The 25,411-nt window shown below is 50.9% G+C and overlaps 1 protein-coding gene across 2 annotated transcripts in view; it reads right to left on the bottom strand.

Annotated features, from left to right (window-relative positions):
- Positions 1-483: 483 nt before the first annotated feature.
- Positions 484-25,411, bottom strand: part of Igdcc3 (immunoglobulin superfamily DCC subclass member 3) — a 47,021-nt gene continuing 22,093 nt past the window's right edge. The window contains exons 3-14 of one of the 2 annotated variants that reach the window (XM_031344398.1): positions 9,874-10,018; positions 9,384-9,514; positions 8,870-9,007; positions 7,189-7,347; positions 6,096-6,261; positions 5,590-5,837; positions 5,241-5,405; positions 4,455-4,646; positions 4,222-4,326; positions 3,420-3,558; positions 3,109-3,316; positions 484-2,381 (exon numbers count right to left, since the gene is read on the bottom strand). In XM_031344398.1, coding sequence (XP_031200258.1) covers positions 2,178-2,381; positions 3,109-3,316; positions 3,420-3,558; positions 4,222-4,326; positions 4,455-4,646; positions 5,241-5,405; positions 5,590-5,837; positions 6,096-6,261; positions 7,189-7,347; positions 8,870-9,007; positions 9,384-9,514; positions 9,874-10,018 — 2,000 coding nt within the window. In that variant the 3' untranslated portion in view covers positions 484-2,177. The remainder of the gene's footprint in view (positions 2,382-3,108; positions 3,317-3,419; positions 3,559-4,221; positions 4,327-4,454; positions 4,647-5,240; positions 5,406-5,589; positions 5,838-6,095; positions 6,262-7,188; positions 7,348-8,869; positions 9,008-9,383; positions 9,515-9,873; positions 10,019-25,411) is intronic. The other variant, XM_031344399.1, reaches the window with a different exon arrangement.

Here is a 25,411-nt window from a genome sequence, read left to right as displayed (position 1 = left end):
GGCTGGCCTCGACCTCAAAAATCCGCCTGCCTCTGCCTCCCAAGTGTTGGGATTAAAGGTATGTGCCACCACCACCCAGCAGACCCTGCACTTCTTATCATCTTGATTCTACCTCCTGAGTTCCGGGATTGTAGCTGCAAGCCACCGCCATGCCCAGTTTATGCAGTGCTGGGGATGGAGCCCAGGGTTTTGTGCATGCTAGGCAAGTCTTCTGCCAAATGAGCTATGACCTACCTCCTTCCCTTCCTTGAATTATGTATTTAATAATAAAAATGATGGCCATCGGCACAGCTACTTCACAAAGCCTTGTGTGGACATGTGACCTGCCCACATTGTGCCCACTTGTGGGTGCCTCACACAATTCCGACAGTTTCGCTGTTAGTATCTCAGGCTTTGTGAGGGTCCTTCCCCCATCCACACCCTCGCTCCCATCCCTCTGACATCTGTGGCCCAGAAACTGACACTGTATCAAAAACCTCAATATTCACTTTGGCAACAGTACTTTTATTCAGTTAAAATGAATAGACTGTGACAAACCCAAGTCAGGCCAAAGAGGCTGCCAGTCCTCTCTCCCCTAGCCTCTCTGACCAAAGGAAAATGGGATGCCACAGAGAAGCAACTTGGGGACAGAGGACACTGGCTCAGAGTGGAGAGAGCCCTAGTACCCACCTACCATTGGGAGAAGGGACAGACTGTCTTTCCCAAGTCCCCTTGGGCAAGAGTCTAGGTTTCTAACAAAACGCCACAAATTCTACCTTTTTAGCTAATTCTCTAGAGTTCAGGGTAGGAGTCCCTAGAGGATTTGGAGTCAGGGACTTTATGTTCTAACCTCATTTTTTAAAGAATACACTTAACCTTTTTTTTTTTATTTTATTTTAAAAAAAGTTTCTCTTCTGCTATTTAAAAAAATGTTTCTGAGTGTAACCAAAAATAGGTATTTGTGGGTTTTTTCTTTCTGTTTCTTACTTTTTAACCTAAGTAGTTCAAAGAACAATACAACAGAAAAGAGAAATAAAACGTAAACACACCTCATAAAAAAATAACTCTTGACCACCCCTGCTTGACTGGGTAGGTCAGGTTACCTGGGTCCCAGAAAGCTGGGGTGCCTCTATGAGAGAGCACCCACCTCCACACAATGCAATACAATCCAGGGACTGGGCCCTATGTCTGGGAGAACAGGAGACAGGCGTCCGGGTTATGTCTCACCTTCCCTAAACCCAGGCAGGGAGGACTACAGGGGTCCAGGTGGCCAGTGGGTTGTCTGAGAAGGTCAGAACAAGGTGGACAGACACAGGAGACGGAGTTCAGGTGGCAGGCAGGGATGTGACTAATTTGGGACAATTTGTACTTCAAGGGATAGCTTTCCTCTTGTTTTTGGCTTGTTTCACATTTTCTTTCTGACCAGTTTCATCTCTATTTCTGTAAGCCCCCATGGTCACCTAGCTAGAGCCTCCTCTGTGAGGGAGAGGTAGGCCAGGCCAGGGAAGAAGGAGGCCAGGAGGGTCCAGTGACAATACAGGCCCACACTGAGGTCCATGAGCCTTGAGGTAGACAGTTTCTTTCACACTTGGAGTTGGGACAGTGGTTCTTTTAGGAGTTAGGGATTTTTTCTTTTTTTTTTTTTTTCTCCTTTTTCTGTTACTCTGGGCAACAATATAGGTGGGAAGGGTCCCCATTAAGGGGCTTGAGGTAGGAGTGCTTTCGGGCTCTGTGGGGTAGAGGCTGAGGCTACTGCCCCGCTACCCCCAAGGACATTCATTCCGGCTGAGGTAGGTGCTGAAAGTCACAACAGCTAAAAATCCATCCTGAGAAAGCAAGGTCAGAGCAGGGTGACAGCGGCAGGGGCCGAGCCACAGCACGGGCATATTTTTGGAGTATCATTCACTTCCTCTCTCTCTCTCTCTCTCTTCTTTATCTTCCTTTTTTGACTTTTAAATTTTGATTTTTAAAGGAAAATGTTTGTTTCCTAAGTCCTGTAGGCAGCAGGCATTGGTGAGGGGACATTAGCTGGAGCAGCGAGATGCCTTGCTTGTAGGACCCACCGGTTCCTGTGGTTTGAGAACCCTGTCCTTCACTGGCGAGCTCCTAGAACATCCAAATCCCATGGAACAGGAGAAACCTCGCCTTTGACCTGAGAATGGGGTACACACCAACGCTGGCTATTGTCCCCAGTAAGCTCACTGGGGAGCTGGGACTGCTGGAGGTTGGGTGGTCTGTCCTTCACTGAGGAGGCCTAGGCCTACATCCTGGGGTGCTGGAATAGGCCCAGGTGCTGCACAGGGGGACGTGACTTCTGTCGTCCTCCCAGCCACAAGGTTGAAGCCTTGAGGCTGCACTGTGGAGAGCTGGGTCTCCTCACATGGAGCAGGGGCTGCGGGATCCTGAGGAGGGAAGGGTCAGGTATGGAAGTCAGTATCAGAGCCAGAGGCAAGGACCAGACTCCATCCCACCCCAGGGTGTAGGTTCAGCAGACACGTCTAAACTTTTTCACATGGCAGCATGCTGTCATCAAAAAGATCGTGCTGGAGACCATTCATTCCATCAGCGAAGTGACAGAAAAAAAAATACTCTCTTTCCATTGAGGATCTCACTGTGTAGCTTTGGATGGCCTGGAACTTGATATATAGAGCAAGTTGGCCCAGAATTCATAGTGATCCACCTGCCTCTGGCTCCTGAGTGCTGGGATTAAAGGGGTGGACCACCAGGCTGGAAATCATAACTTAAAAAAAAAAAGAAAAGGGTTTCATGTAGCTCATGCTTGCTCTCTGTGTAGCTGAGGATAATCCTGAAATTCTGATTTTCATGCCTTCACCTCCTGGATGACAGGATTACAGGTGTGAACCACCTGTACACGTAGGCGCATCCTGTTTTAAGTAAATTTATGGTTTTGTACTGGACCACATTCATAGGTGTGACCTGCCAAGTGCAGAAGCATGTGGCTTGACGGCTAGCCAGACATGCTTGGCCATCCCTGGGCCTCCCAGCCTGACTCAGGACCCAAGGAGCAGGAGATGGAGATTGTACCCCGTGGCCACAATGTAGGGAGCAGCAGCACTGAGGGAGTCAGAGACCGAGGGAGATGGCTTGGAGGCCTGGGCACTCACTCACCGTAGGCCTGGAGCCTGGCTGCCCTGCTGACCCAGTTGGGGGGAACAGCTGCTCCAACTCCTTGGCATCCACATGCTTTTTATCTCTGCCTAGCTGGCCCCCTTCTCCTCGGCTCACTCCATTCAGGGTCAGGATACCAGGGTCCCTCTGGTTCCGGGGACCCTGCGGAGGGGAGAGCTGGTTTTCCACATCCTTACACAGGAGGACCCTAAGAAGTGAGCCAAATGTTAGAGGAGCACCATTGGGGATAGAGACAGACAGAGGACTGTGGTGTCGGTTCTGTCACCTTCCTCCCCAGACTCAGAGCTCACCTGCCCCTCTGGCCAAACAGAAGAAAGAGGACACAGAAGATGATGCAGGTGACTCCGATGTGGATGCCGATAACAATGCCTGTAGTGGACGTATGGTTGGTGACATCTTCCTTCCGGCAGTCACATGGGGGAGTGAGGGCTAGAGGGGAGGGCAGGTTGGGGCACGGCTTGCCCAGCCTAAAGCAAAACTCCCTAGCTCTCTCCCTCTGTTTTGGGACCCTAGCTCAGTCTTTTGGTACTTGCTATGGCACCAGCTCTGTGCCAGCTCGCAGGACTAGTCCTACTTATTTTGAGACAGGGTCTCCTGTAGCCCAGGCTGGCCTCTAACTTGTAGCTGAGGATGATCTTGAACTTCTGATCCTCCAGCTCCTTCCTCCTGAGTGCTGTGATTAGAGATGCTATGCCTGGTTTCTGTGGCACTGGGGGTGGAACCCAGGGCTTTGTATGTTCGAGGCAAGCACTCTATCAACTGAGTTATAGTTCCAGCCAGGAACAGCTGCACCTTATTTTAGTTTTTTGGACCATTTCATCCTGGTCCTAGTTTTATAAAGTAGGTATCCTGATCTTGTTTCATAGCAGAAAAAGCAAAACAAACAAACAAACAAACAAACAAACAAAAGACAGGGTCCAGAAAAGTTAAACTGATGTATCCAAGGTCACACAGCTGAAAAGCTGTAACTTTAAGCTTTATGCTTCCATCTAAGCTGTGTGCAGATAATGTGTTCCCTCCTAGCCTGCTTATTACACACATCCTCCTTCCTGCAGGCCAGGCTGCAGCACAGGTCCTATGTGTAGCCCTCACCTGTCCTCTCAGAGGCTCCCTTCAAAGACACAAATCGGACCGTGGCGTTTCCGTCTCCGTGCTGGTTGTAGGCGAGGAGCTTCACCTCGTACACCGTGCTGGGGTCTGCAGGAAGCAGGGCTACTGAGTAATGTCCCCTTCCCTGCCAGGCAACTTTGTCCTGGAGTGGATAGGACAATGCTCCTGGCCCCCAGTACCACACCTTGCCCAGCCCCACGTCCTGCGGGCCTCACCAAGCTGGCTGAGGTTGTAAGAGGAGACTGTCCCAGGGAGCAAGATGGGGCCGGTGAAGGAAGCTGCACTAGCTGGGCGGTAAAACAACTTGAAGCCTCCATTGTGTTGGGCAAGCCGCGGCCAGGGTTTCCATAGCAGTTGTAGAGAGGAGCTGCCCAGCAACCGCACAGATAACGGGGGTGGGACAGGGGCTAGAGGGCCAAGATGTGAGCAGTCAGTGGGAGCTCTAGCTTTTCATCTGTGACCCAGAACCCAAGATCCTGACAGCCCCTGGTCTCTGGCACAGGGCATGCCCTTGCTCAGACAGCATCTCCCAATGAATCAGAAAAGGCTGCCTCTTCCTTCCAGCACAGCCACTCAGCCTAAGGACAAGGCACCTTGTTCAGTATACAACCTGAACAGATAGATGCATGTGATAGTTCTGCTCCGTATCCTGAGCATCCATAATTTTGTATCCCACTGTGATGGTTTGCTTATGCTCGGCCCAGGGAGTGGCACTATTAGAAGGTGTGTCCCTGTTGGAGTAGGTGTGTCACTGTGGGTGTGGGCTTTAAGACCCTTATCCTAGGCTGCCTGGAAGTCAGTCTTCTACTAGCAGCCTTCAGATGAAAATGTAGAACTCTCAGCTCCTCCTGCACCATGCCTGCCTGAATGCTGCCATGATCCTGCCTTGGTGATAATGGACTGAACCTCTGAACCTGTAAGCCAACCCCAATGAAATGTTATCCTTACAAGAGTTGCCTTGGTCACGGTGGTGTAAACCCTAAGACATCCACACTCCTCACCTTCACCCAGGGTGCTGGCCAGGGTCGGGACAGAGGCTAAACTGGCCCCCCGTGGTGTGTAGGCTTTGATGTAGAAGCTGTAGGCAGTGGAGGGCTCAAGGTCTCTCACCAGGTGTTGGAAGGTGCTCTTGCTGACAGCTTCCTGGTACTCCAGCTTGGGCGAGTCTGGGAGGTGGAGAGTAGGGAGTGTTAAGGGATAGGTAGGAGTCTTGGAAGCTTCCCGTGAACTGAGGTCAGGGAGCAGGATGCCGAAGGAAAGGAAGGTGTTAGGTCAGGAGGTTATGCGTGGTACGGAGGGTTAGCTACGGTGAGGGTGGGTGACAGAGCTCTCCTGAGGGTCACTACCCACCGGCAGCCTTCCTGATGTGCAAGACATAGCCAATGATCTCCTTGGTGTGGGCCAGAGGCTCACTCCAGGACACTCGAACCTCAGTGGAGGACACAGAGACAGCACGGACATTGCGTGGGGGGCCTGGCAACCCCTCGGCCCACAGCACGGTCAGCCTGGCGCTGGCTTGTGATGAGCCAGCAATGTTCTCAGCCACACATTGGTAGATGGCTTCATCTTCAGGACCGACTCCAGAAATGCTCAACGTGCTGCAGGGGAAGGGAGAAGCCTCAGAGGTCAGCCACACCTCCCACTTGAGAGATAAAGAGACCTGGTTCCTCCTTGTCAGAGCAAGACTTGTCTGCACAAGGGTGGCGGGTCTAAGACGTAAGCCCCAAGTCCCCTAACTCGCATCACTTCTTTCCTCTAGAGTGATACACAGTATATTTGGGCTACTTATTTTAGACCACTGTCTCTTCCTAGGATAGCAACCACACACACACACACACACACACACACACACACACCTGTTATTGTTCTTGAGCCTGACGTGGCCTCCTGCCCCCAGCACTTGTCCATTCTTCAACCATGTGACATGAGGCGGTGGCTCGCCCTGAGCTTGGCAGGTGAACATGGCTGTGGTACCAGCTGGCCTGGAGATGGACTGAGGGTGCTGGACAAACTCTGCTGGGGCTGGATGGGTACAGAGAAGCATGCAGAGTCATAGGGGTCATGTATTGAGGGACAGGGGCAGCCATGAGTGGGGAGAAGGGGAGGGGTGGTGGTTCAGAGAAGACTACTCCTGGGAGGCCAGTAGAGGCTCCGCGTCCTCTTCCTTCACCACAGCATCTAGGAAGAGGACTCCATCTTAAGGACTATTCAAAAGACTGACATCTGTATCCGAAAGCAATCAAGCTGAGCTCCCTGCTCAGGAAATTGTTAAATAAATAAATGTGCTAATAGGGCTGGCTGCACCTCCAAGGCTGTAATGACAGGAGATGGATGAGCCCTCCCCCTTCACCACCTAATTCCACTTCCCTCCAATTCTGGCTTGCTCAAGCCTCTATTAACACTCAAGAATGAAATACTCCATCACTTTCATGTGGGCAGATTAACAAAGGCACATAGCATGCTAAACAAACAGCATTTAGGTTCCCGATCCCCCCATTTCCCATCTCTGTTCCCCAGGCCACAGGAGGAGACAGCCAGGGGGAGAGCCCTGGGAATGGAAATTGAGGCTGGCTGCTGCGAACAAAGTGGGGGCTGCTGTGTGAGAGGGAGATGACAGGTACAGTAGAGCACACAGCGGGCGGGCGTGAGCGTGGAAGTGGCACACGTGTGAATGAAACGGCTCCACGGGAAGGGACATGTGTGAGCCTGGGGAATGACCCGCTGAGATCATGGGCAGCAAGCCTGAGAACTCCACAGCCCTCTGGTGCTAATACTTTTATTCTGGGGAGGGGATAAGATTCTGCTTGCTGTCTTTGACCTGGCCACAGATTTATGAGAAGTGAGGGGCGGGGCTAGGTTGGGGCTAGGACTGGAGTGAGAGAAGGTACTGGTCTCTGGCACAGAGCAGAGATGATGAAGAGGCACAGCAAGGGTTTGGCAGCTCCGTACCTTGTACCACCAGCCGACCCTGGGCTGTCCTCCTCACCCGGGTGCCAGGCCTGTTGGCTGCACAGACATAGACGCCTGAGTGCTGGACAGTCACATCTGAGATGATGAGGTTTCCCGTGCCCAGCACCTGGATGCCCTCCACCCCAATGGGGCGGCCATCTGCAAAGGAAGTGGAGGGGAATGAGCTGTGTCAGGAAGATAGGAAGGATAAGAATATTCCAGAAGGCTCGCCCCTCTACCAGTCTTTCAGAAAGCCTCGACTTATGGCTTTGACACCATCCCTCCTCAGATCTCCGGGGAAACTCGGAGCCCTGGGAGCCCAGCAGCAGGGGCCAGCGTTCTGATTCTAGCATGATTTGCTAGCTGGTTTGGCTCTTGTTTGCTTTCTGTTTAGACAGCGGCTCACTGCATAGCCTGGGGTGAGATCCTTCTGTTTTAGACTTCCTAGGTGCTAAGATTACAGACCTTATAGCCCAGTCATTTTCAACCTGTGGGGTGTGAGCCCTTTGGGGGTCTAACAACCTTTTCCCAGGGGTCACCTCAGACCACTAGAAAGCACGGATATTTACATTACGATTCCCAACAGTAGTAAAATTACGGTTTTGAAGTAGCAACGAAATAATTTTATAATTGGGGGTCACCACAACATGAGGAACTGTATTACAGTGTCGCAACATCAGGAAGGTTGAGAACCACTCCTTTAATTCCATAGAGGATTTGAATTTGATCAGCCGTTGTGATTAAGTTCTGCGGTTGAATACCTGTTCTATCCAGCCCGCTAAGGCACATGCCCAGGAACAGGAAGGCTCTGGGAAGTTTCTCAGTAAAGGGCCTTGGTTAACTTTGTGCCCCACGCGTCTTAGGCCCCTGAGCCATTCTTTCTCTTCTGTTAGGCCATACTTTGGGAAGCAGATGGCCCCTGAAGTGCCTAGTGGCTCCTGATGGTAGCCTGCTCTTTCCAGCCTCTCCCTGGGACCCAGGCCCTCCCCCCACCCCAGGGATCAGATTAGCACAGCCAGAACACAAGGAGACAGCTCCCCATTCAGGCCCTGAAGTGGTGAAATCTACTCCATTATCCCACACGGCCCCTCCTTCCCGTAGCACTCAGCTGCGAGTGCGGCACAGTCTCCCTGTGAATGTGACCCCACCCCACCCCCTCTAGAGGCTCCTTCCCCCAGTGACCTTTCGGCTCAGACTAGTGGCCCATCTGCACCCTTTCAGTGCTTTCTTCAGCTGCCTGGGGATTCTGGCTGGGCCGACTTGGGAGCAGGCAAGCGCGGCGGGAGGCGGGGGTGGGGGCCTGGGCGGGGCGGGGTCAGGGTGGGATGCTTGCTGAGATTCTGAAGGCTGAGGATTGCATAGCGGGGGTGTGGCCAGGCACAGAGGGTGGGGCGGGAGGCACTGGGTGCTGCAGAGAGTTCTAGGGGCTAGATAGACAGGACTGCCTGTACTCGGTAACCCAGGGAACTAAGCCAGCCCCGCAGGGAGAGAGAGAATGTAGCAGCAGGCTGACCTCCAGAGAAACTCAACCCCTCCCCAGGCCACAGGGAGGGGATCGGATTGACCCTTGCCGAAAACAAATACAATGTAAAGCCTTCCAGAGCTGGGTGATGAGACCGTGAGACCAGTCCTCCCAGGGGGGTAGGCTGGCCAGAGAGCAGAGACTATGGAGAAGGCTCACCCAGGCGGCTCCAGGACACAATGGGGCGCGGGTTGCCCGTGGCGACACACTCCAGCACTGCAGTCTGGTGCACCGTCAGGGTGAGGTTCTCAGGCCCCACAAGGATGGTGGGCTCCTTGTAGGTCCCAGAGCCTGAGCCTGGGAGAAGAAAACCGTATTTCCTTAGCATTTCCTTGTTTCGGTTGGAAGCTTTTTCACTCCCTCACTCCCGCCTTACGCATGACCCAGGGTACACACCAACCCCCAACCAAATTCTGAAGACAAGGAGATGTTGGAGAACATCCTTCCTCTTCCAGCCAGGCCTCTAGCATTGGGAGAGCTCAGGGAAGACGTGCTCCCCAGAAAGACAGGGCTGGAGACCAGCCTCAGTCGCCTTCCTTCGCCTTCCTTCAGCTTGTGGCTTATTATGCTCGGAGGGCCTTTGTATACACTTGGTTACACTGGGGAGCTGGGTCTGTCTGGGAGTAGACCAACTGGGATGGCTGAGAGAACCGGGCAGGCCAAAGGAGCTCACCTGACACGGTGAGCCTGGCCCCGTGGCTGACCCGCACACTAGCAATGTTTGAGGCTACACAGTGGAAGACGCCGCTATCCTCAGGCCGAAGTCCTGTTATCTGCAGAACCCCCTTGGGCAGTAATGTGTACCTGTTAGGGGAGGGCATAGTTGACTACCAGCTCAGCCATTGCAACCTCAAGCCATGGGACCATAAACAGAGACATGGGCGCTAACCCAACCTTATTGCTGTGATCACAGATGCTTACTGGGACCCTCCCAGGTGGACATACCCTCCCAGTCTTGATAACAACACACACAATACTCTCACACACTCTCATGAGCCTAGAATCTGGGCCTAGTAAGCCACTCGGACCCACAATTCTGACTGCAGCTTACACAAGTAGCACTGTCCCAGCCTGTAGACGCTGGTGGCACACACAAGGTTGCCATAGGCTTTATCCCGAGTCAGCTTCCCAGTTAACCCCTGTCCCTCCCACAAGAGGCTCACCTCTCGTCGTCCGTGTCAATGGGGACTCTGTTCTTCTCCCATGTGATCAGGGGATTGGGAAGCCCATGGATTTGGCACTGGAAGCGGGCCACACCACCCTCCTCACCCATGACGGCCTCGGGGTGCACGTGGAAGTCGGACATAGCTGGGGAGACAGAAGAGGGGAGATGGATAAGGTGCACTGTGGAGGTGCAGAGGGAGAGAGCTGAGAGGTCACCCTCTGAGGAGCAGGACAGTAGCTTAGGGGACACAGCAGCCCTTCCTTTAGCCCTCCCTACCATGGGTAGGTGACGTAATCTTTAAGATACCTGGGAAAGAGACACTGAGATAAGACGTGGTCATCTACAAAGCTCATAAGTGAGATGCATAGGAGTTACCAAAAGAAGGCCAAAAAATCAAACCAAAACAAAAAACATAATATTTTAAATATGTTTACAACATTGTACCAGACTGAATTCAGGGCTTCCCTTGGTTGTGGCGTGGACATGCCTAGCAGACCAACTCCAGAAAGATGAAGTTCTAACAGGATATGTGCAAGCTGTGGAGTTTCCATAGGAGGGAAGGGTCTCTCAGATCTCACTCACGGAGGCCACCTAGAGACAGGCACTCCCCCCATGTTGGCTAGTATATTTTTATCTGCTATGACGTAAACAGTATGAACCACAGTCTACAGAAGTGAAAGCTGAGGCCCAGAGAGGGAACTGGCTCATTCACTGTTAACTAGTTAGTAGTGTCATCATCAACAATAGCTTTGTCAGACTCTCCCTGCCAGGGTCTAGTGGCTTTTTTTCTTTCCCTTCCTTCCTTGTCCTCTCCCCCTACACACGGTTCTTCTGCAGTTTCCACAAGCGCCCCAAGAGGGTAGTGTATCCATGCAAGGTGACAGGCCCTCTCAGAAGACTGTCAAACCTTCCAATCTACATTTCAATGTGTCATAAATATTCAAGGCCCCCTCCCCACCTGGGGGGGGATCAGACTCACACTTAAACTCTGATCTGCAGAGGGGGCCGTGGTTGCCCCCTTGTACCCCCAGCTGGTTAAGTGTTCTTCCCACCCCGTTCCCACCCTAGCTCAGGCCCACACTGCAAATCTGGGGGAAGAGCCCCTCCCGTGTGAGTTCCCAGCTTCAGCGCTGAGACTGAGATTTCATTAAAATCCACTTTGCTTCAAGTGCAGGAAGGCGGTACACCATCTGTCCAGGCTGCAGCCCCTCCCCTCTGGCACTCCATCAATTGGGACAGTGGCTCCCTCTCTCCCAGAAGAAGCTCCCCCCACAAGCAGCAGGGACCCCCGGAGCTTGTTGCTGGCTGTTCCTGCTCTGGACTCCCTGGCATGCCTAGACAGCCCTCCTCATGGCTTCAGTGTTCCTTCCCTCTCAGGCTCCCTCAATCCACAGTCCTGTTCTGTGGACTCCATGGCAGCTCAGCAGCTTGAAAGGATGAGGCCGAGCCTTTGTGCCTTCCCCTCAAGAGTCTCTGGGGGCTGGCTCCTTTGTGGCCATCCCCATCTCATTTGCATATGGTTCATTAAATATAAACATGCATAAAAATCCCCTTCCCAGCCTCCTCCTCTCTGATGGCCTCCTGGGACGGTGGTAGATGGGTGTGCACAGCTCCTTGGACAAGTGTTCTGGGCTGTGTGTTTGCTGAGAAGCCTGTCTCCTGTATGTGACCTGACCCCATCTGGACGACAGTAGGGGTTTGAATCAGCCACATCATCGTAGGGTGTGAGTTTCTGGTGTTGTGTAGGTGATCAATCACGAGCATTTCCCTGTGGGTAAAGTTCTTGAGGACAGGATTGGGGGCCTGGGTTTGGGAGGGAAAGGCAAGTAGTCCAGCTGGGGTCCTCACTAGGCTTGATGAGAGAATCCCCTGGGAATATCCAGAGGTCAGCCTGCCCTACCTCAAGGCCAAAGGCTGTGCTTGGTCAAAGGCCTGTGGGTCAACCCAGTCCTTGGGAGTGGTAGAGAAGGCCCTGGGGCCCTGCCCAGTTCAGCCTCCAGGGAAGTAGGCTGGAGACAGATCTTGGGAATTGGGGAGAGAGTACCCAGGCTCCAGAGTCTGCTACATTATCCTCACTCCAACCCTGCCTTTGTAGGAGCTGAGATCTCCTCCTCACTCCAGCTGGAATGGCAGGGTCGATCCAGCACTCCTCCCCACACCACCACCCCCCCCCCCCCCCCCCCCCCCCCCCCCCCCCCCCCCCCCCGCTCTCCCCAACCTGGGGCTAATGGTTCTGCGGACTGCAGATGCTTCCTCATTACAGAAACAAGCCTTTTTTTTTTGCCTCTAGTCCTCATCTGGACTCCATGGAGATCCTAGAACTGGCCTAAGGAGAGGCAGAAGATGCTGCTGCTTCTCAGCATGGGTGCTGAGATGGAGGAGTCTGGCCTCTGCTGGGTAGCCCTCCCTCAACTCCCCAGCCTCAGAAGGAGACTGTCAGCACAACGGGGTGGAGTGTAGAGATGCTGAGAAGGAATCCCAGTGCTGGAAGGGGCTGGACAAGGAGTCAGTCCTCATACCAGTAGGATCACTGGACTCCTAAAGGTCCCTGCCTGCCTGGCCCTCACTGCCTGCATCAGAGTGGCCCTTGCAGTCCCTTAAGTGCTGCGCTTACTAACACACTCACTCTGAAGGGCTGCTTTGCTTGTCCAAAAATGCTGGAAAACCATTTTGAACCCAATCTTTTTTTGTTTTGTTTTGTTTTGTTTTGAGACAGGGTTTCTCTGTGTAGCCCTGGCTGTCCTGGAACTCACTCTGTAGCCTCCAGGCTGGCCTTGAACTCAGAAATCTGCCTGCCTCTGCTTCCCAAGTGCTGGGATTAAAGGCATGCACCACCACTGTCCAGCTGAACCGAATCTTTATGTCTTGCAAAAGGGGCATTGAAGCCAGGCAGTGGGGGCACATGCCTTTAATCTCAGCACTTGGGAGGCAGAGGCAGGCAGATTTCTGAGTTTGAGGCCAGCCTGGTCTACAGAGTGAGTTCCAGGACAGCCAGGACTACACAAAGAAACCCTGTCTCGAACCAACCCCCCCCCCAAAAAAAAAAAAACCAAAACCAACCAACCAACCAACTAAACAAACAAAAGGGGCACTGAAGCCCAGGCCTTCTGTGGAGGAGGGTGAGAGGTAGGAGATAGGGAGTGTCCCTTAGCACCCCAGCCTGCTTCCTCTCTCTGCAAGGCTGGGAAACTCTGCAGCAAACTGCATGTTAAACCAGGCTCTTTGTTTCTTCCTCTTCCTCCTCCTCCTCTTCCTCTTCCTTCCCCTCTTCCTCCTCCTCTTCCTCCTCCTCTTCTTCCTCTTTTTCTTCCTCCTCCTCTTCTTCCTCCTCCCCTTCTCTGCCTCCTCTTCCTTCTCTGCCTCTTCCTCTTCCTCCTCTACTTCTTCTTCAAGATATTATTTATTTTTAGCAGGGCAGTGGTGGTGCATGTCTTTAATTCCAGCACTTAAGAAAAGCAGGCTGATTTCTGAGTTCGAGGCCAGCCTGGTCTACAGAGCAATTTCTAAGACAGCCAGGGCTACCCAGAGAAACCTTGTCTTGAAAAACCAACCAAGTAAACAAACAAACAAACAAACAAAAAGATACTATTTATTTATTTTTTCTGTGTAATGGGTATTTCCTCTACATCTCTGTCTAATACACCATATACGTGCCTCTTGCCCAAACAGGCCAGAAGAGGAAGCCTGATCACCTGTAACTGGAGTTACAGTTGAGAGCTGCCATGTTGGTGCTGGGAACTGAACCCAAGTTCTTTGCAAGAGGAGCCAGTGCTCTTAGCTGAGCCATCTCCCCAGCCCCAAGCAGCCTTTTATTCATGGCTGGAGGGCAGGTCATGAGTGCAGATAGAGTTTGTTCCTCAGCTTCCCCTGGAGTCCAGCTGGCCTGTCAGGGGTGCTCTTGCTCTTGTCACCAAGTCTTCTGCCCCCTCTCTCCTCCACATCCTTCACTAGAGGCTTGGCCCTAGTCTATGCAGCATGAGGGAAGGAGTAGTAGGTGCCCTTCAGGACCCTCAGATTCTGTTCTTACCTTTGCCACAGTCTCCAGGCCAGAGAGCTGCTCGGCTTAGCTGGGGTCCTGGAACCTTCTGGGCACCCCAGGCTCTCAAACAGACTTTAAGGCTCTTCTGGGGATCAGGGTAGAAGTATTTGGTTCATAAGTCATCTCTGTGTGTGTGTGTGTCTGTCTGTCTCTGTCTTTTCTCTCTCTCTCTCTCTCTTTCTCTCTCTCTCTCTCTTGTGTGTGTGTGTGTTGTTTGCTTGTTTTGTTTTTTGAAATAGAGTTTTGCTATGTAGCCCAGGCTAGCCTCAAACTCAATGCAATTCTTCTTTAGCCTCCCCCGTTCTAGGTATGAGCTTACATACCCCACAGACATCTGTTCTCAGCCAGGTGTGGCAATGTATGCTGTAATCCAGGTATTCAAGAGGCTGAGGCATGAATTCAAGCCTGGCTTGGGCTACATACTGGGATTCTGATTAAAAATGAAAATACGGTCTCCTCATGTTTGGGCTTGAGATAGCAGTGCTGGGTTCCTGGGTACTTTTATGTTATTAACCATCCAGGGGAAAGTTCCTGGGCACCCGTGGAACATCAGGCTGCCAGCGGAACCTCTGAGTTCCCTGAACAAGTCACCACAGGGACCACTATGGTTGAAGACCGTGGAGGCTGGTGACGGCTGTGGCTGGTATTAGCTGCTGAACATTAAATCGTGCCGTGACCCTCACTGTTGGTGCTTTCCACCTCTTCAGACACTTGTTGGTCCTTTGAGGACAGTTTGGGTTCCTCACTTCAATCTGGGTGACAGGAACAGCCATGAAGTAGATGCGAACCCTGCCAGTGGGAGAGCCCAAGGAAGCAACAGGGGAAGGGAGGTTACCAGTGTCCTGTCCCCAAGCACTTTTGAAAACTGTCTCCCACATTCCCTGACCCACCATGGGTACAGCAGGTTATGGCAGAGACAAGAGGGCCAAAGAGTGAGGCCAGCAATCCTTGGTTGGAAGGAAGTAGAAATGACAGGAAATGGCTCTGGACACCCCTATAAATCACCCAGAGGGACGGAATCTCCTGAGAACCAAGTCTACAGCAGCTCCGGAGAGGAACATATTGCCTGGTCCAGGGCCTCTTGCAGAGGTCAGGTCTGGATTTGATTAGACAGGCTCCAGGGGGATGCAAAGGGCAGGGAAGGATGGAGGTAGAGGACTGGAAAGGGAGCTCAGGTCGCCCACCTTTGGTCGCAGTCAGATTCCTATCTGGCATGCTGATGATAAAAAAAGCCATGGCCTTATTTGGAAAATGTAGACTTTGTTAAAGTTAGTAGCTGTCCCCACCATGGGGGTGGGGAGGTAAGGTCGGGGAGGGGGGATGTAAGGGGTGCGTTCTGAGAGATGACCACCCCTTTTCATACCAGCATTCAAGAGGGGATCACTGTGAATATTTATACAAAGATCCTAATGCTGATCACACACACACAGTTATGTAAATTCAATCTATAATTTATAGCTGATTCAAATTTGAAGACTCAGCCCACTGCTACAAGATAGTATAGTGATATATGCCCAGGTAAAATTGAGATGTCCTGTAAACATAATATACATCATACTGACATACTGGAATATATATATATATATATATATATATATATATATATATATATATAGTGAGACAGGGTTTCTCCGTGTGATTTTGGCTGTCCTGAAATTCTATCTGTAGACCAGGCCAGCCTGGAACTCACAGAGACCTGCTTGCCTGCTTGCCTCTCTGTGTCTTAGTTAGGGTTTTGCTTCCATGAACAGACACCATGACTAAGGCAACTCTTAATTTAATTGAGGCTTGCTTACAGAGGTTCAGTCCATTATCATCAAGGCAGGAGCATGGCAGCATCCAGGCAGGCATGGTACAGGAGAAGCTGGGAGTTCTACATCTTCATCTAAGGCCACTAGAAGACTGGCTCCCATATGGTGGGACACTTCCCCCAGCAAGGCCACACCTACTCCAACAAGGCTACATCTCCTTCCTAATAGTGCCACTCCTGGGCCAAGCATATTCAAACCACCACAGTCTGCCTCTTCAGTGCTGAGATTAAAGGCATGTACCACCACCATCCAGTAGATTTTGAAAATTTAGGAACTAAAAAAAGTAAAAGATACTGATCATTCAAAAATTGCAAACCAAAAATTATAAATGAAACACCAACACACACTCATTAAAATGTGTGTGGTAGTTCACAGCACTTGGGGTGATCAGGCAGGAAGATCAGGGGCTCAAAGTCATCCTCAACTCTCAAGTTCAAGGCCAACCTAGCTATGCCTGTGCCCCTGTCTGGGGAAAAAAGAGGGTAGTATTAGAAAAACAGGAAAAGGGGGCTGAACAGATAGCTCAGCAGTTCAGAGCACTGGCTGCTCTTCCAGAGGTCCTGAGTTCAATTCCCAGCAACCACATGGTGGCTCACAACCATTTGTAATGGGCATCCGATGCCACCTTCTGGTGTGTCTGAAGACAGCGACAGTGTACTCACATACATGAAATAAATAAATAAATCTTAAAAAAAAAAAAAAAAAGAAAGAAAAGAAAAACTGGAAAAGGGAAAAACTGGGAAGGGTGGTGGATGCCTGTGGGCTAAAGCAGTGAAGTCATTTTAGCCTATGAGTTAAAGTCCAGCTTAGGGCAGCTAAGATGGCTCAATGGTTAATAAATAGCATGTATCTCTGGGCAGTGGTGGCGCATGCCTTTAATCTCAGTACTTGGGAAGCAGAGGAAGGAGGATTTCTATCTTGTAAAGGAAGTTCCAGCCATCAGCTGTCTGCACATTAAATTAGAATTAGGCCTGGTAAAGTGGCTTAGCACATAGAGTTGTTTGCCCCTGAGCCTGGCAACCTAACTCCCATCACCGGGACCTAAAAGGCTAAAGGAGAAAACTGACCCTTACAACTTGTCCTCTGACCTCCAGGGGTGCCTCTAGAGCATGTGAACCCACACTCCCTCATAAATAAATGTAATAGAAATAAAGAAATAAATTCGATGTAAAAATGTAAATTCTGTTCTTAAACTCACTGGCACTTTTCAAACGCTCAGCAGCCATAAGTTAGCTATTGGCTACACCACAGGGCAGCCCTGTTGGCTATTGGCTACACCACAGGGCAGCCCCGTTGGCTATTGGCTACACCACAGGGCAGCCCCGTTGGCTATTGGCTACACCACAGGGCAGCCCCGTAGAATCTCAGTCATCATGGAGTACTCTCCGAAAGTGTTCAGTATAGGCAATCAAGGCCTGCTTCTCTCTGCCTCCTTCTCACTGCTCTCCCTTCGAAAAGGACCCCCCTTCTTTCCATCTCCATCCCTGTCCCTGCCCTACCTCTCTGGCTTGTCCTCCTTTTGGCCGTATGAACACAGAAACGGAGGATGAAGCCCATACTTGGTCTGTGGACCTGTGGGCCAGGCAGCGTCACATGGCAAGATTCTTTCCTGTCCCAAGTTGAGAAATATTTGCTAAGAAATATTTGCTAGTATTTTTTTTAAAGATTTATTTATTTATTTATTACATGTAAGTACATTGTAGCTGTCTTCAGACACTCCAGAAGAGGGCATCCGATCTCATTATGGGTAGTTGTGAGCCACTGTGTGGTTGCTGGGATTTGAACTCAGGACCTTCGGAAGAGCAGTCAGTACTCTTAACTGCTGAGCCATCTCTCCAGCCCCAAGAACTTTTTTTTAAAAAAATATTTACTTATTTTATGTATATGAGTACACTGTAGCTGTACAGATGGTTGTGAGCCATCATGTGGTTGCTGGGAGTTGAACTCAGGACCTCTGCTCACTCCGGCCCAAAGATTTATTTATTATTATATGTAAGTATACTGTAGCTGTCTTTAGACACCCCAGAAGAGGGCGTCAGATCTCATTATGGATGGTTGTGAGCCACCATGTGGTTGTTGGGAGTTGAACTCAGGACCTTCTGAAGAGCAGCCAGTGCTCTTACCTGCTGAGCCATCTCGCCAGCCTATGCTAAGAATTTTTTGTGGTACCAGTACAGGCAACACTAAAGACTCTGGAATCACACAGAATGGGAGTTGAAAGTTCAGCACCACAACTGCATTCACCCTGACTTCAGCTCACTTTTATGAACCCTGAGAACTTGGGCAAGTGATACAATCAGAACTTTTTTGGGGGGGGGGTTGGGTTTGTTTGTTTTGAGACAGGGTCTCATTATATAGCTCTGATTGTCCAGAACTCACTTCCCAGGGGTAGGATGTACTGGACTCAAGCTCAAAGAGATCCCCTTGCCTCTGCCTCCTGAGTGCTGGGGTTCGAGTTATATGCCACCACACTTGGCTCTCAGAACTTGTATTTTGTCACCTGTAAAATAGGTGATCCCCCTCACTAAGCTGGCTGCTACCTGCTGTTGGAGGGAATCAGGAAAACTGAACTAAAAGAGTTACTAAAGAGCAAGGCTGGGGGTGAATGACTCCATCAAGAGCCAAGCCTCTTTCCCAGGAGAGGACAAGGCAAAGCAGGCACCTCAAGTCCTCTGGAGTTAGGCCTGGAGAGAATTTGCAAGAAAACGGTCACTGGGGAGGGGGGCAGTCAGGTCATTGGAGGTGAGGGACAACAAGGGATTAACCAGAGTGTGGTCTTCTATCTGACTTACGCTCGGGAGGTTTCATAGAGACAAGCTGTCAGTTGGAAGAGGCCGCTGGGTAATCGAGGCCTTGATTTCTCTAGTAAAATGTTTATGAAGCCCATAAACTCATGCCTTTATTGGCCAGCCTCATTCTGGCCTTTGGATGTGGCTCTCTGAGGTGTAGTTAAAACACCTGCTGAACTAGGCCTCGATGGTGACGCTGGCATCCTGCCAGACCCATTCATCAGTCGCATCGGTGAGGCCTAGTGGGATCTGGACTCTGGAAGGTGAGGAGCCAGTTGTGTTCCACCTCCTGTGTTCTCTGATCTCTGATGTAAATGCCACATCCCCAAAAGACTAGAGGAAGGAGGGCAGAGATGGTAAGGGTCCTGGGGAAGCTGGGATATAACCCACGCTGCCCTTTCTTTACCCATGGGTGGGAAGTACAGGCTTTATAACTCAGTTCTCCGGCCCAGACTCACCACTTCAACACTCACACGACCCCATCATCCAGATCCCCCTTCGCCCTTCAGTTTGGCTCTACTAAGGAGCAGCAGGCATGGAGCTGCTGTGGTTACCCAGGTAGTAAAAAGTGCGACTCGGTAGCTCTGTGTACTTCACTGTGGGTGAAACTGGGGCTCTGCATCCCAAGAGTGCACTAGGAAGTGGGAAGGGCTGGGTGGCTGCTGGACAGTAGGAAGGGCTGGGTGGCTGCTGGAATAGCAGGAGAGTAGATGGATCTAAAGCAGCTCCTTAAGACTGTGGTGGTGGTTCAGAAACCCGCTGGGCTTTGCTGCCCAGCTTTTGCCAGGTGACCCTGCTGAGAAGCCTGTGCATCCTTCAGTCTGCCTTCTCAAGCTCCTGACCCCTTCTTGGGTCCCTGAACTCCAGTCCAGGGTCTCTCTCTCACCTCCTGGCTCCACCAGCAGCTCACCGATCCCCCTATTCTGGCCCCAATTCCAACACAAAAGGCAACTTTGTCTTTCAAGTCCCCAGTCATAAATCCACAGCTCACCCCTCTGCAGCCACCTCTGACAAATGGGGGCCTGGAAAGGGGAGTGGTGTGGGATGGTGTATGCGTGTGTGTGCGTGCACATGTGCGTGTGCATGCGTGTGTGTGTGAGTGTGTGTGAGTGTGTGTGTGTGTGTGTGTGTGTGTGTGTGTGTGTGTGTGTGTAGGGGGTACGATCCCTTTAGGAAAGTCTGTGCTTCCAGCTATTGGTTCCTTCAAGACTGGGGGAACCTCCAAACTTTGGTACCACGGTAGGTCAAAGGCAGAATGGCAGGGGAGACCAGGAGAGGGGGCTATCCAGAGCTCCTAGGCTGGGCTTTTACAATCCTAGGAGAATGAAAGTCCTCAAAGCTCTGACTTTTAATCACTTAGCCAGGAAGTTTGGAGGCTCCAGCTCTTCTCTGGACTCCTCCTCCTCCACTTCCAGCCTCCCATGGAGAGTGTGAAGTGTGCCTGGAGAGAGTGTGCTTGCCTATTAGGTATGTGTGCCTAAGGGTGGATGTGACACATTGTGGGGGCCTCTGGAACTTTAGAGGGGGGAGGGGGAGGGGAACAGAGGAAGTGTAAAGGAGCCCCCACTCTCCCCCCGCCCCGCCCCCGCCTCTGCCCCATGTGGTCCTTCCACTGACTAGGATTTCAAAAGCAAGCCCAGTTTCAATTTTTTTGTCCTGTTTTCCAGCTTCATATCAGGTGAACATATGTCCTGGGGATTGGTTCAGGAAGTACAGTCACCTGTCCCCGTCACACAGCAGACCCACTGAGCCCACCCTGAGTATTTGTCCAACAGATACACACTGAATAAGAGTACCAGGATGAGGATTCTCTGGGATGCCAGGAGCAAAGCTGCTCACCCCTGGGCACTGTCCTTAGATGTTCTCATTACACTCTGGAAAGAACTTAGGGAAATCATCAGGCTCAACAGTCAAGAGCACTGGCTGTTCTTCCAGAGAACCCAGGTTTGATATCCAGCACCCATTTGTGACTCAAAATATTCTATAATTCCAATGCGCTCTTCTGGCCTCTGAGGATACCAGATGCATATGCGATACGCAGATACACATGCAGACAAAACATCCATACATATAAAACAGAAGATTTTAAAATATGGCTCTAAAAACAGGTCCAATGAGCTGGGTGGTGGTGGCACACTCTTTTAATCCCAGTACTGGGGAGGCAGAGGCAGGCTGAAACTCTGAGTTCAAGGCCAGCCTGGTCTATAGAGCAAGTTCCAGAACAGCCAAGGCTACACAGAGAAACCCAGTCTTGAAAAACTAAACAAACAACAAACAACAAACAAGAAAACAGGCCTACTAGAGCTAAAGGTTAAATATTTTATCAAAACAATAACCATGAGAGGCAGAGACGGTCAACTTTTCTAGGGCTCAGAGAAGTTAAGAATTTGCTAAAGGTCATTCAGATAATCGATGAAATTAATGTTTGAACTGAAATTGGGCTGACTCCAAATCCGAGCTCTTTCCCAGCACCATAGCTGCCTTCAGTAAAAAAACAAAAACAAACAAGCAAACAGACAAAACCAAACAACCTCCCCCCCAACACACACACACATTCACAAGTTGCTCAAATATGACTGGCACGCCCACAGGAAAACACACGGTGTTCTATATCTTAGACCCTCCAGCCATCATTCCTGGCGGTTTTTTAGAGACAGCTACACACGGCAAGTTCACTTTAGTTTAATTGCCCCAGGGTTTGGTGGTTTTATAGAGTGTAACTAATGCAGAAAAGCACCATGATAAGGCAGCGTTATCACCACACTAATGGCCCCTAAATTCTATTAACACAGGTAAATAAATAGCTAAGATGTGCTTGTCCCAGGTGGCTCTTCTCTAAACAAGTACAGGGTCTTTCCAGAGTGGGGAGGCTCAGTGGGATCCCCAGTGGGATATACAAATGGAGAAGTATTTTTCCCTTGGGCTGGAAGGACAAAGCATGGTGAAATGCCAGTGGCTTCCACGGGGTACCGATGAGGCCAGCAGCTTGAGCCAACTCTTTAAACAACTGGTTACATAATTGTGGTGAAGTCAAAGTCCCTCTCTGGACCTCAGTTTTGTTTTGTTTGTTTGTTTTGTTTTTCCCCCTTGTGCAACAGCAGAGTTAAGGCTGTGGAGTTCAAAATATTGCCCAGATGTAACCTTCAAGGCACCAAGTGTGGTCCAGGTCAGGGTGGGAGTGGCCCAATGAGTCTCTATGTTGGATTTGAAAATGCCCAGGTCCAGCAGAGCCTCTCCGAGCAGACTGTGTGTCTCTGTTAGTGTCAGGGTCACCAATCTCCCTATGTAAACCTGTCGGGTCCCACCATATCCTTAACTTCCGTTGGTCTGGCCAGGACACCGGATCTCTCTCACCTCCCGGAAGGGCGTCTGGTTAGGGGGCCCAGGCTGGAGCTATTAAGTAAATTACTTTCACATGACCACCAGGACAACTCAACAAAAACAGACACTTCCCCCAAATTTCCAGAGCCATATATTAGGATTTGTAGGGATTGATGGAGTAGAGGTTAGGTAATAGAGAGGCGAGCTGGATCAGGCACGGCTCTGCCACTGGGCTATGTATCTTTTCAATTCCAACCTTGGTTTTACTCATCTGTAAAATGGATGTAGAGAAGGATAGAAAACATAATAGCCAAGGTCTGGACCTAAAAATGAAGACGACATTATCAAAGATTCTAAAATGATACTGGGGATGTAGCTCTGTCTGTAGAGTGCTTGTCTAGCAAGCACCAAAGCCCTGAGTTCCATCTCCAGCACTGTCTACCCATACTCCCAGCATTCAAGAGGAGGAGACAGGAAGGGTGGAAGTTCAGTCATTCCTGGCCATCGTTGAGACCGGTCTGGGGTACAGAAGACCTTGGGTTTTTTGTCATTGTTGTTGTTGTTTTGTTTTCTGGTCTATTGCACACACTCTTCTTGCAGAGGACCTGATTTCCTTTCACAGCTTCCATGCTGGGAAGCTCACAATCACCTGTAACTATTTACAGCTCAAGGGAGACCTGACGCCTCTGACCTCCATGGGCATCTGTATTTATATACACACATACGCACAATTAAAATTTTAAAAGATTCTAGGACAACACTAGGTAGGCCCCCTCCTGATCCAGGGAAGGACACTTCTGCATTGTGTTCGGCAAGCACACTGTTGCTTCCTGGAATCTCTGGCACCTCAACACCAAGCCCCACAGATGGAAAGGTGTGGGTCCTCCGCCCCAATAATTCTCTAGAATAAGCCTTATCTATTTTCAGGAGGCAGGAGGTCCACATCCATGGGAGGACTGTGGAGTTTCTCAGCATGGAAGTCTCCTGACACCTTAGAAACAAACCATTTGCCGAGGGTTTCAAGAGTTTTTCTAAAAAGTCACAGGAATCATCAGACCAGATCAAATGGAGAGTCCCTTCCACTACGCGGCAGGAGGCCAGGTTATACACAAAGGAATCACCGACCCACCTTTCTCCCTCCCACGGCTAACTGGACCTGACGTACCCTCCCTTTTCTTTCCTGCTGCTTTGGCTTAAGGTCTCGCCACTCGTGACTGTTGCTGTAATCTGGACCTTCCCCATTTCAGTCTTTTGTCCCTCCTCTCCAAAGTCCCAAAGTCACAATGCTCTTAAAGCTTGGTTAGTGTCTCTTAAAGCTCCTCTCTCTCTTTCTCTCTCTTTCTCTCTCTCTCTCCCTCTTCCTCTCTCCCTTTCTCTTTCCCTCTCTGTCTATGAATACTGTATCTGCATGTACACCTGCATGCCAGAAGAGGGCATCAGATCACATCATAGATGGTTGTGAGCCACCATGTCAGTTGCTGGAACTTGAACTCAGGACCTCTGGGAGAGCAGCCAGTTCCCTTAACAGCTGAGCCATCTCTGCAGCCCTATTAGCGTCTCTTTGATGTGGTTTATGAGGAAACTCATTGGCATTCAGAACATTCATGGTCTTCACTGTTAGAGTGTCTCATCTCTCTATGCTCAAAAGATAATTTCATAGTCCATCATGTAAATTTTCCTTCTCTGAATATACCATGGTTGTTTTGCGTTTGTTTGTTTGTTTTTGAGACAAAGTTTCTCTGTGTAACCCTGGCTGTCCTAAAACTCACTCTATATAGAGCAGCCTTGAACTTACAGAGATCCACCTGCCTCTGCCTCCTAAGTGCTGGAATTTTGATTTTTAAAAAAAGACTTATTTTTACTTTTTACGTACATATTTATTTTATGTGCATGAGTGTTTTGCCTGCATGAATAGGTAACTTCAGAGGCCAGAAGAGGGCCCCAGATCCCCTAGAACTGGAGTTAAAGATGGTTATAGGTACAGGGAACCCAACTCAGGTCCTCTGCAAGAACAGCAACCCATTCTCTGCACCCAGCTCCCCACACTTTTAAAAGACATGGTCTCTCTGCGTAGACCAGGCTGGCCTAATGTCACAGAGATCCATTCACGTGCCTCTGCCTCCTGAGTGCTGGTATAGAAGGCATGGCCCTGGATCCAGGCTATACTATGGATGTTTATGCTCACATGTCTTTGCCTCTCCATCTGGCCTGGAACTCTTCTGTACCTTCTGCAAACATTGCCATCTTCCACGCCTCCCAAAAGAAACAATATTGCCTACAGCTCCCACCCAGCCCTTATCAAACCATCTTTCTGTCTATTCACCTGCAGACTATGATTCCCACAAGACTGGAGAACAGACTAACTTGCCTTCCTATTTCTAACACCATGAATGGACGCAAGGTAAACAGTAAGTCCTCACAGACGGATCATCCAGAAGGCCAGTCGTTCCTCATCGTTTTATTTTGAGACAGGATCTCCTGCACAGCAGGCTGGTCTGCAGCATAATGTAGCAGGGGTCGACCCTGAACTTCTGATCCCTCTGCCCTCACCTCCCAAGTGCTGGGATTACAGATATGGGCTATGACACCCAGTTGATGAAGTTCTGGGCTCAAACCCAGGGCTTCCTGTATGCTAGGCAGACCCTCTACCAACTGAGCTAAGTCCCCATGCCTTTCCTCACCTTGGCTTCTGCCCAAGTCCTCACCTTTGCACAGTTTCCTCCTTACCTAAAAAGCTTCTTCAGTGAAAAGTTAAAAGTTGGACAGACCGCAGTTCTTAAACCTGGATATGGATTCGAACAACCTGCCCAACAATGCAAATGTCAGTGTCCCATTGTCAGAGATTCCTTGGTCTGAGGTGGAAGAAGGGGACAAGAATCTGTTTCTACTAAAACTCCACGAGACCACTCACATATTTAGTTAGTTTTGGGCACCTCTGGCCCTGTGCAGGTTCTTGAGAACAGCGACAGGGGCAGATTCTCAGCCCAGCCCCCACCTTTCCTGGAGGCCGGCTGGTCCTAGTATCCCGACTCCAGCGCCCTAGGCGAGGCGAGGCGCAGAGGGCAGCAGGCGGTGGGGGAGCATTCAGAGCGCAGCCCCCCCGGGGCCCCGGTGGAGGCATTCGGGGGGCGGGCGGGCGAGGTCAGGGCCCGAGCCAGGGGCCCTGAGAGCCTTGCTCGCTCAGCGGCAGGAGTAAGTGGGACCATCTGCTTCACTCCTCCGAGGTCATTGCTTTGTGTCAAGCTCCCCATCCCCCTCGCTCCCCTCCCTCCTTCCTCCCCCTTTGCCCTTTGACTCCCGGGACTCAAAGGGAGAGAGAGGTTCTGATGAAAGTGGGAGTGTGATGGGGTGCGACACCAGCATCCGCGGCACCGCACAGCGGCAGCCCGGAATCTCCGCAGCCAGAGCGCCAGCGGCGCCGTGCGCGATCTCGGTGCGCGGGGCTGGCGCGGGCGGCGGGCGCTCCCGCAGGAGGCAGGCCGGGTTCCCACAGCCCGCCCGCCCGGCCGGGCCCCTTTGAAGTGGCCGCAGCTGCACACCCCGCCCCGCGGCTAATCCGGGCCGACGCGGGCGTCC

The sequence above is a fragment of the Mastomys coucha genome, unplaced genomic scaffold (assembly GCF_008632895.1).
Source record: "Mastomys coucha isolate ucsf_1 unplaced genomic scaffold, UCSF_Mcou_1 pScaffold23, whole genome shotgun sequence".
NCBI classification, from domain to species: domain Eukaryota; kingdom Metazoa; phylum Chordata; class Mammalia; order Rodentia; family Muridae; genus Mastomys; species Mastomys coucha.
This window is presented reverse-complemented; position numbering and strand designations above follow the sequence as displayed.